We start from the raw sequence: 11,632 nt of genomic DNA on the forward strand, positions 1-11,632 counted from the left end.
AAAAGGGAAAAGGGAAAAGGGAAAAGGGAAAAGGGAAAAGGGGAAAGGGAAAAGGGAAAAGGGGAAAGGGAAAAGGGAAAAGGGAAAAGGGAAAAAAGTTAAACCAAAGATGAATGCATAAGCTTCCCCTTATCGTTACGGGCTAGACAGAGTAGCTTAAAGGGAATCAAAGGGTACCTTGGCAGCAGAGAGCCCCCTCCTTATAGGGCCTGTGGCTACTGAGAAAAACCAACTGAGGCAGGTAGAAAAATCCAAGGTAGGAATGAAAAGAAAGTCAAGGTGGTAGAGCACTGTCCTGGCATGCATGAAGCCTTGGGTTTATTTAATCCCAGCCCCCCAAACAAACAAAGAGAAAGATGGACAAACAGGGAGAAGGACAGAAGATGTGGGGCAAGATGACACATGCCTGTAATCTTGGCATTTGGGAGGCTGAGGCTGGAGAAATAAGTACTACAGGTTCCAGAACCAGACCTGCTCTCAAAACAAAACAAGACAAATAAGCCCATAAGGCCTAGAATGAAGCAGCATGAAGAAGGAATCACCTACTTATTCTGCCAGACCCAAGCATAAAGGCTAAGTCTGGAAACAGCACCTAAGAATCAGTGGACTGGGGGGTACAGCTCACAGAAAAGAAATCAGTGTCTTTACTTCCTAACTAGGCACAGATCTGAGCACCCACAAGGCCAGCTTTCCCAGCATGCCTTGATAACTTCAGGATTTAGTCTACTCTATATCCTCTTGCCCTCTTCCAGTGAGCCTCAAGAACCAGCAAGACTGGCAGTGCAACATAAACAGGCCTTGGCAGAAATCTGCACTCAGTCAACATGTCCTGCAACTGAGTAAATGAAGCAGGTGGAATTAATTCAGAGCTACAAAACCAATCCACCAAAGTGGCCATGACCATTTCAGGAGCCCATGGTCTGACGACTCTCCTTCCTATTATATGAACTCATAAGGAAACAACAGAAAGGACTTTTTAAATTTGCAATGCTTTAGTTACCCCATTTATCTTGTTACTATTGTTTGATATAATTGGTTGTGCTGTGTTGAGTCTTACTGTATAGCCCAGGCTGGCCTCTAACTCCGTATGTAGCCCAAAGCTAACTGCAAACTTGGGATCCTCTAGTCTATGTTGAATTACAGGCACATGCCACCATGCCCAACTGTAGTTGCCCCATTTAAGAGCCTTCTAAAACTAATTAGTTATAGCCAATAATGTAGTCAATGATGTTTATTCCTTAAATAATTACTACAAGAAGTTTTCACAGCCATCCCACACACCCACACCCTTCTTATCCTTACTAGGATTGTCTGCACCACCCTGCAACTGCACTGTCCTCCAGCCCCTTTGTTCTGCCTTACTAGGTCTTTTGCTTGCTGTCATATGCCAAGTTCAGGGCTCTGTAAACACTAGACATAAACTGTCAGTACTAAGACTTCTGTGACCTCTATGAAACTACCCTCTACTCTTCTAAGAGATCACGCCCCCCCCCCAATCACCACCACAAAGCTCCTAAAATTCCCTTCCTCCATCTGCCCTTCCCTGGTTGTGTATCTGATCCCAGTCACTCTATTCCATCTTGGGAATTAAAGACGCTCCTGCTAACTCTTGCTGTTATCTAAGGAGTGACTCGTGGAACACCCCCAAATTTTCATCCCAGCTGAAGGACTGATGTTCCCCAAGGGAGTATCTCCAGCGCATCTATCTTACTGGCGGGGAGAACATTTCTTGACCAGCACTAATCACTGTATAGTTTTTTCAGCCATTTATGAACCTAAAGAATGCATGATTACAAAAGATAGTAAAGAAAGAAAGAAAATCTTGGAAACAAGAATCTGGAGAGGCAGAATACATCTTGACCAACTATGTCTGTTTCTAAGAGGACTTGCAGTGGTTTAATATGTGAGCTTTTCCCCAAACAAGCTGTCTGTTGATATTTATGAAAACCACTAATCAGAGATGTTATTTTGAACACAGGCTTATAAATAAAAAACATAACCCAGGGAAAGATGGAATTATCCAAATGGACTTTATTTGAACTGGAAAAATCAATAACTACTTAGATAGCTCAGAAGATGGAACCTCGCTTTGGAGGTTTCTTTAGACAATGTCAACCTCTTTCAGACAAAACCTAATCATCCAACACTTGGCAGAGTACTGAATAAACAGCTAAATAATTTCATGGAATGAAAAACCAGTGTGGGCCAGGCATGGTGTACATGACTTTAATCCCAGCACAGGAGGTAAAAGTAAACAGGGATCTCTATGAGTTCTAGGCCAGGCTGGTCTAAATAGTGATCCAAGCCAGCCGAAGCTTCATAGTGAGATTCTGTCTCAAAAACAGCAACAACAAAAAAATCTAATGTGGGCTGTTGTTGGTTTTCTGTTCTGTTTTAATTTGTTATTCCTTTCAGTGCTTTGGATTGGTCCAGGGTCCCATGCATGCTAGATCAGGGCTCTCTTAGTGAACTACATCTTTGGTCTCTTGACCTGATAGGGAAGGGCCCTGATTGCTAGAAACATTCACTCCAGAGATCAGGGCCACAGCACAGACACCCTGCTGGACTATGCTAAGGAAGAGACACCACATGGACCCAAAGTCGCTTCCGATCATGCAAACTATTCCACATACCACTTCCTTGCACTCAAAAAAATGCAAGTTTTTGGATCAAAGTCCTTGCCCTGGATTCCCACATGTGCAAAACTCTGGCAAAGTAACCACGATACTCAAGGTTCTGTATCCCAGTACTCTAAATCACCTTGCATCCACAAAGCATATTTTCAAATGTTTGCTGGTGTCCATTTAATTTGCAAGCTTTTAACTAATAAATAAAATAAACAATGGTGTTTATTTCACCAAAATATCAAGAAGTTCTAGACAGAATGGACCCACAGACTTCTCATCAGAGTCCAATGTGATTGGTTGACGAAATAATGACTGGAATTTAGTAACAAAGAATTAACCCCCTCCCTCACTTTTATTTCTGATGCTGGGGATTGAACCTAGGGCAAATCTATCCTTCATATCTAGCTCTCTTTCCATTTATAATCTCGCCCTACTGCCAGGCAGATTAACATAAAAAAATATTCCTAGACAATAAATACTAACACACTATCAAATACTCATATTGTAAAATTCCCCTACAGCAGAAGTGAAAAAAACTGCAACTGTAACACCTTACCATCCTTGTTCACAGCAGTGACTTTGGCTGGATAAAATCGACAGTCAGACCAGCAAGCAAGCACTTGCTCATTTATTTGAAATTCCTATAAAAAAAAAGTAAATATCCAGTTACCAACTCAATTCTACAGGTGCACAATATAGCCCAATCCATAAAAGCAGTTGGATGCGTGTGAGTGGTAAGGGAGGGCTGGTATGGTGATGAGAGCCAGCAATCTTGGCATTGGGAACACTAAGGCAGAAGGATCAGGACTGTGAAGTCAGCCTTGGCCACACAGAAAAATTCTCAAAAAAGAACAAAGGGCTGGCAAGATGGCTCAATGGACGAGGCAAGTGCGACCAGGCCTGATAGCCTGAGTTCTATCCTTGGAACACACATGCTAGAACAAGGGACAACTCCTGCAAGTCGTCCTCTGACACCTAAAACCTATACTGTGGCATAAGTGCACACACACAATTAGTCAACCAATAAACAAATAAATAAATAATTTTAATAAAATAGCAACAAGGAGGGACTGGAAAGATGGCTCAATGGTTAGGTAGAGGACCTGGGTTCAATTACCAGCACCCAAATGGCAGCTCACAATTCTCTGTAAATCCAGTTCCAGGAGATCTTTATACCAATGCACATAAAATAAAGTTAAATAAATCACTAAAAAATTAATAAATAAATAAAATAGCAACAAATTATGAAAAAAAATGGGCTAGTCAAGATGACTCAGCAGGTCAAGGCACTTACCCCCAAACCCAACAATCTAAATTCAATTCCCAGAACCCACATGTGGAAAAAAATCAACTCCTGAAAGTTTTTCTGCACGTGTATCATACATGCACAAACAAATATAATTTTTAATTAAAAAATAATAACAATTGGAGCTGGATAAATGGCTCAGCAGTTATGAGCACTTACTGCTCTTGCAACTGACTGAGATTTGTATATGAGCATCCACACAGAAGCTCAAAACTGTCTTAACTCTTTTAGCCTCTTCAGGCACAAAGCACACACATAGTACATATAACACTCATACGAGAATATATGAGTGTATACACACACACATACACACACACACACACGAACAAGAGTGGCCTGGAATGGGCTATTGAGATACATGACGGTGAGCACAGAGAGCCAAATACGAGAAGGTGGAAGCTGGAGAGACGACTCAGGGGTTAAGAGCACTTGCTTCAGCCAGGCAGTGGTGGCACACCTTTAATCCAAACATTTTAGAGGCAGAAGCAGGTAGATCTCTGTGAGTTCAAGCCAGCCTGGTCTACAGAGTAAGTTCTAGGACAGACAGCTACACAGCAAAACCCTGTTCAAAAAAAAAAAAAAAAAAAAAAGAGTATTTGCTTCTCTTGCAGAGGACCTGAGTTTGGTTCCCAGTACCCACACAGTGGTTCACAACCATCTTTGTAACTATAGTTCCGAGCCAGGCGGTGGTGGCACACGCCTTTAATCCCAGCACTCTGAAGGCCGAGGCAGGCAGATCTCTGTGAGTCTGAGGCCAGCCTGGCCTACAAGAGCTAGTTCCAGGACAGGCTCCAAAGCTACACAGAGAAACTCTGTCTCAAAAAAAAACAAAAGGAAAAAAAAAAAACTATAGTTCCAAGAGATCTGATGCCTTCTTCTGACCTCCAAAAGCATCAAATACATACACGCATACAAACCCCTTATACGTAAAATGAAATAAATAAATGTTAAAAAATAAAATAGCTGGGCATTGTTACACGCACCTTTAATTTCCAACCAGCAGTTGGAAAGCAGAAGCAGACAGATCTCTGTGAGTTCATGGCCAGCCTGGTCTACATAGTGAGTTCCAGGATAGGTAGGACCACATAGTGAGACCCTGTCTCAAACAACAAACTAAATAAATAAATAAATAAGTAAACAAACAAACAAACTATATAAAAAGGCTGAAGCATAAGAGCGTCTAAGTCAAGGAAGACTGGGCAAGTACAGGACAGCACTGAGATAATCTTCCACTATCTGGCATTCACGATGAAAGGGAATCTGAGAGACCAGTGCTAACAGAGAACATACCTAGTTCAGGAGCTGGGAGGAATAAGGCTACTTCCTCTTCAAGGAAGCAGCATTTGCAGCATCTCATGCCACCCACACTACTGCCAGGCCCAAGGGAGGCGCTATGCAACTTTCATATTTTGTGCTGTTCTCTCAGCACACAGTTTACATTCATAATGATCAAATGGAACAATATTGAACAATTTCAATATTTCCCCTAATTTCAAAGGGGAAAAAAAAGCAAAACGAAAAGGCCAGCCAGAGTTCAAGTTCTTCAGTGAGGTTAGAATGGAAACCAGAATCCAGGCTGAGTCAGATCCCAAAGCAAGGGCTACCACAAATGTCTCAATGTCTGTTTTAAACAAAAGTAAAGGTTTGTGCGTCATTCTGAAGGCAGTCAAAGTTCCAGGAGCAGTAAAAAAAATTTAGAAAAGCCAAAACAGTCCAATCAAATCCAAGTTCTGTAGGGCTAATAAAAGACTGTATAATAAGCTCAGGATCCACATATAAAATGGCTACTTAAATAACTGGAGATTAGCACAGCAAAGGGTCTTCATGGCTACCTTATCTAGTATACAATATTCTAGATTTCAATCATCCATTCATTATATCACAGTCTGGTGGAGGGCTAGTTTTATTTATTATTGGTTTTAAGATGGGTCTCATTATGTAGTTCTGGTTGGTCTGGAGCCTGCCATGTAAACCAGGGTGGCCTCGAGCTGTAAAAGTGTCCTGCCTCTGAGTTATGAGTGCCACTGGTTTGGTTTGGTTTGGTTTGGTTCTTTGGACAGAGTCCTTGACCTCTTGATACCCCTCTGCCTCCACATTCTCAGGGTTGGGATCAGAAAGAAGCATGTATCACCATTCCTGGCAGAGGAGGTGTGGGAGTGTTTAAAACCAGGTCTTACTTTGTAGCCCATGCTGGCCTCAAACACACAGCAATCCATGAACCTTGGCCTCCTAAGTACTAGGAGTACCTGGTTTATTATAGAAATATTTCCTGAAGACTTATTACGAACCCGATAGTACTTCAGATACTAGGAAAACGGTGCTCTCTGAAAGAGACATAAAACCTTATTCATATGGATGGAATCCAATATAAGTGAGCTTCTATCACATCAATTGCATCAAACAAGAAAAAACTAGACTGCACATGGTTACCATCACAAGCCAAGGATTGCTCACCAGTGGGTTCTGACTTGCCCACTAGAGAGCAAAGACCAGACACACACACTGCCTGAGGCTCAGCAGTCTACACTACAGAACTCCACGGGTTCACTACTCACAGAAGAGCCATCCTCCTCGTGCAAGCCCTCTTTCCTCAGCTGGATCTTCTCTAAAGGGCGGAGGTAAGGACTGTCCCAGCAAAACCACTCATCGTAACGATGGTTCCAGCGCTTGAAATGGATGAGAACTTTCCCTTCTTCGTAGTCAATGTCTTCAATGTGAGCTGGATACCTGAGTGAGAAAAAAGAGAAATTACCTAAATGCTTGCCAAAACAACCAACTCTCTTTTCACAGAGCATAAGACAAAGTATTTAAGGCTGCCCATTTTGCTGTTCTTTTTGAATTTTGAAATTTGCTTTTAAAGATTTATTCACTTGTACAGATTTTTGCCTGTATATATGTTTGTGTACCACTTGGGTGCCTGGTGGAGCCCATGAAGGTCAAAAGGAAGTGGGATTCTCTGGAACTGGAGTTACAGATGGGTCTAAGCCACCACACAGGTGCTAAGGAATCAAGCACAGGTTCTCTAGAAAAGCAGCAAGAGCTATCTTAACTGCTGAGCCATCTCTCCAGCACAAAGTCTAGCCATTTTGAAGTCAGGCATGAGAACTAGCCTGTAGCATCAGCACTCGGGGGCTAAGGTAAAGGGATTGCTGCAAATCTGAGGCCAGGGCTTCTTGAAGGCCCCCGTCTCAAAAAGACACAAAACAAAAACAAAAACAACACTCCTAATACTTTGAGATGCTGTGTCAAATAAAGTATAGAAGACAGCAGACTTGGATTCACGTCTCATGGGGCAAGGCTGAGGCACACCTGCAATTACAGTTCTTCACAGGGGGAGAAGGAGGAAGTGGCATAAGTCCCAGGAAGTCCCATGAAACCTGGACTGAAGACCCATCTCAGAAATAAACAAACAATAAATAATAAAAGTCTTAATCTGAAGCAAACAGAATGGTAAAAGCACTTGCCACACAGGCTGATGAGTTCCACCCCCAGAACCCACACTAGAAGGAGAAGAAACTCCAAATGTTCACCTCTGACCTCCATGTGCATGCTGATAAGGACACACACTTAGATCTTTAAAAATATCTCTTTCTTAGTTGATGGACTACTATTAACCTTTCAGAGCCTGAGTTCACTCATGTAAAGTTGGTTATGGTACCAGTTAAAAGAGATGGCATATACACAGGGCCTGCGCATAAGGAGGCAAGAAGCAAACGTGAACTCCTAGTTCTATTAGGATGTGCCCATAGACTATAACACAGCCTCATCAGGTTAGGTTTTTTTTTTTTTTTTTTTGGTTTGTTCGAGACAGGGTTTCTCTATGGTTTTTGGAGCCTGTCCTGGAACTAGCTCTTGTAGACCAGGCTGGTCTTGAACTCACAGAGATCCGCCTGCCTCTGCCTCCTGAATGCTGGGATTAAAGGCGTGCGCCACCACCGCCCGGCCAGGTTAGGTTTTTGTTTAGTTTTGTTTGCTTGTTTTGGTTGGTTTTCTGAGACAGGGCCCACATTAGTTTTAAACACCAAAAATCACCGTCCTGATCCTCCTGTCTCTGCTTTCCAAATGCAAGGATTATGTGAGTACCAGCATGTCAAGTTGTTCCTGAGATTTTAAAGCCATATAATGAAGTTCTGTGCAGATACTGAAAAGAAAAAGATGACTCTGCAGACCCTGATGCAGAAAGCTCCCGTGATGTACTGCTATATGAAGTGTTGAATTTGTTATTACATTGTATTAATTGTGTATATTCATGTATGCCACAGCACACAGGGCATGTCAAAGGACAACTTTTGGAAATCAGTTCTTCCAGTGTTTGGATCCCATGAACCGAACTCAGGATGTCAAACTTGATGGTAAGTACCTTGAGCGGCTGAATCATCTCACAGGCTCTATTACTTGTATGGTTTTTGTTCATTTATTTTTCTGAAACAGGACTACATAATAGCCCTGACTTGGACCTGAACTCACAGAGATCTCCCTACCCACGCCTCCAGTGTGCTGGGATCCAAGGCATGTGCCATCACACATGCTATTACTTGCTTTTAAAGAAGGTGAATATGAATCAAAAACAAAAAATAAAAAAGAGAAAAAAGAAAAACAGATTTAAAAACAGGTGAATATGTAAATCATATCTGGAGGATGCAGAAGTGTAGCTCACTCGGTCTATGTGCTCTTTCAGTCCCCATTCCACCCTTCCTGATTGAGTTGGGAAAACAAACAATAGTCCTTCATTCCCTTCCAATAAGCAATCAAGATGACCCATAGTTGTGTGAGCAGACCAACCACACACAAGTAAATCATTGGAGAGTTTGTTAAAATGTAGCTCCCGACTCAATAGCTTGGCCTTTGATCCCAGAACACTAAGGAGTTCCTGGATGTGGCTGCCGCTGCTTTTCAATAGCAAATATCTGGCCACCAGTTGCTACTTCAGTGTTAGAGGACAGTAGTGTGGGTGGCAATGCCAATAATGGCTTCCTGGCTGTCGAGGCTCCAGTGATAGACCCTCATATCGGGACCCTAAGGACAGCCTCCTTGAGTCTCACCACTTCAATCCTTTCTGTTTTGTAAGTGCCTGTTTCCCTGTGTTCAATCTTTCTGGGGCTTAAACACTCAAAGAAGCTGAGTATCATAGTGGCACTCTCCTGTAATCCTAAGCACTCATGAGGCAGAAGATTGTAGCCCAGCCTGGAGCTATGTAGCCAAATACTGCCTGCCCCCCAACCTCCACCCCAACCCAAAGAAGCTAGTACTGTAGCATATACCTGTAATCCAAGCACTGAAGAATTAGAGCAGGAGGACCACTGCAAGTTTAAGGCCAGCATAAAATACAAAGCAAGACTTGGTCTGGAGAGATAGCTCAGCAGGTAAAGGTGCCTGCCACCAAGAAGCCTGATGCCCTGAATTCAATCCCTGAGACCTACATGATGGAAGGAGAGCCAACTCCAGAAAGTTGTTCTCTGACCTCCACATGTATACCACTGTGGACATGTACACACAAACATAAATTATTTTTGTTTGTTTTTATCTTTTTTTTTTATTTTGAGACAGGGTTTCTCTGTAGCTTTGGTGCTTGTCCTGGAACTAGCTCTTGTAGACCAGGTTGGCCTCAAACTCACAAAGATACTCCTGCCTCTGCCTCCCAAGTGCTGGGATTAAAGGCATGCGCCATTATTGCCCAGCTCTCACTGTGTAGTTTTGGTGCCTATCCCTAGAACTAGCTCTTGTAGGCCAGGTTGGCCTTTAACTCACAGAGATCCACCTGCCTGTGCCTCCTAAGTGGTGGGATTAAAGGTGTGCACCACCATCACCTGGCAATATAATTTTTTTCATAAATAATTTAATAAAGTGTTTTAAAGGAAAATACTGTCTCTAAACAAAACAAAGCTGGATGTGATAGCATGAGTCTGTAATGCAGTACCCTAGAGATAGATAAGAATATTCAAGGTCTCCTTCAACCACACATATAGCAAACTGGAAACCAGCCTGGGCTATATGAGACTCTGCTGGCACTGCAGACCTGGTTTAGCAGTTAAAAGCTCATACTGCTCTTGCAGAAGACCCAACTTTGGTTCCCGGAACCAACACTGGGTGGCTCATCATTCCAGAAACTCCAGCTCTAAAGGCTCCAATACCTTCTGAACTCTGAGAGCACCTGTACTCATTCACATGTGCACATATCCACACAGACACATGCATATATACATAATTTTTAAGTAATTAAATAAATTTATTTATTTTTATTGTATGTGTATGGGGATTTTGCCCACACATATCTGTCTATGTGCACCATATGCACTTGGTACCCATGAATGTCAGAAGAGAGTACTAGCACTAGATGCCCTGAACTGGAATTATAGTTGTTAGCTGCCATATCGATGCTAGGATTGAACCCAGGTCCTGCAGAAGAGCAGCCAGTCTCTTGACTACTGAGCCATCTCTCCAACCATAAGTAAAATTTTTGTTTTTTGAGACAGAGATCACTATGCAGACTAAACTGGTCTGGAATGATCCAAGCTGGCCTCAAATTCATAGAGAAAATGTTTCTGTTGTTGTTTTATACTATTGCCAGGCTGCCTTGAAATTTCAAGTGTTGGAATTACAAGAAAAGTGTATTGTGCTGGGGTATTCCAACTGTTTACAGACCTACAGGAAACTCTCCAGGAAACTCAACAGTAGTCAAGGGACACTTTCCTGAAAGTGCTTCTGTCTTCTGTGACAGAACAGGTGCTAGAAAAACTGTCCCTCAGATAAGAGCACGTAGAAACTTAGAACTGCAGTTCCAGGGGATCCAATGCACCTCTTCTGACCTTGCAGACTCCTCCATTGGCTTAAAACACATTCAGGTGCACACATACCCATAAAAAACAAAATAAAGCCAGGAAGTAGTGGTGCACACCTTTAATTCCAGCAGGGAGACTGAGGCAGGTGGATCTCTGAGTTCAAGGGCAGGCTGGTTTTACAGAGTGAGTTCCAGGACAGCCAGGGACACACAAAGAAACCTTGTCTTGAAAAACAAAATATTAAATAAATAAATATTTTTAAAATAAAAATTAAAAATAAGTGACAAGATGCACTCCTCGGTGAGGGGACCTATCTGTGTGTCAAGAAAACAGGAAGCAGTAGTGACCATTTTAAACATCGACCCAGTAGGACTTAATATTAGAGACTGATCCAGTAGAACTTAGAAGATCACAGTTGCTACCTGCCTTGGGCACAGCTTAGTTTCATCAATCACAGGGCTTTATTAAGTGCCTTTGATGTAGTCAGTAAACTATAGGCCCCCAAAGAAAACATACACATGCGTGCTCTGACACACAACCATACCCACGCACACACACCCACCCTCAAGGCAAACTAAACTCAGTAGCTGACTAAACTTCAGATATCAGGTTGAACTCCAGATTAATGATAATAACTGCTTTCACCAAATAATTTATCAGGCTTAGCCTCAACAATTGGACAGCTGCAAGGAGGCTAGAAGGGCTAGGAATTAACAGGTGAGTTGTGAGTGTTCCATTCACAGACAGGAAAAGGAAGATGGAATGTCCAGCTTCAAAATGTAACTATGAGTCACTGAACTGCCTTTGTAACCCCACACTTCTGCATTGCTGGTGGGAATAAAAGCTAGTACAACCCCTTTGGATGTCAGTGTGGCGATTTCTCAGAAAATTAGAAAACAACCTTCCTCAAGACCCAGTAA

At 42.4% G+C, this 11,632-nt stretch overlaps 1 protein-coding gene across 5 annotated transcripts in view; it reads right to left on the reverse strand.

Moving 5' to 3' along the window:
* Window positions 1–11,632, reverse strand: part of Phf20 (PHD finger protein 20) — a 111,876-nt gene that overhangs the window by 51,364 nt on the left and 48,880 nt on the right. For all 5 annotated transcript variants that reach the window (XM_026787060.1, XM_005363049.3, XM_026787059.1 and 2 more), the window contains 2 exons: window positions 6,489–6,660; window positions 3,184–3,268 (listed from right to left, as the gene is read on the reverse strand). In XM_026787060.1, coding sequence (XP_026642861.1) covers window positions 3,184–3,268; window positions 6,489–6,660 — 257 coding nt within the window. The remainder of the gene's footprint in view (window positions 1–3,183; window positions 3,269–6,488; window positions 6,661–11,632) is intronic.

The sequence above is a fragment of the Microtus ochrogaster genome, linkage group LG8 (genome assembly GCF_000317375.1).
Source record: "Microtus ochrogaster isolate Prairie Vole_2 linkage group LG8, MicOch1.0, whole genome shotgun sequence".
NCBI lineage: Eukaryota > Metazoa > Chordata > Mammalia > Rodentia > Cricetidae > Microtus > Microtus ochrogaster.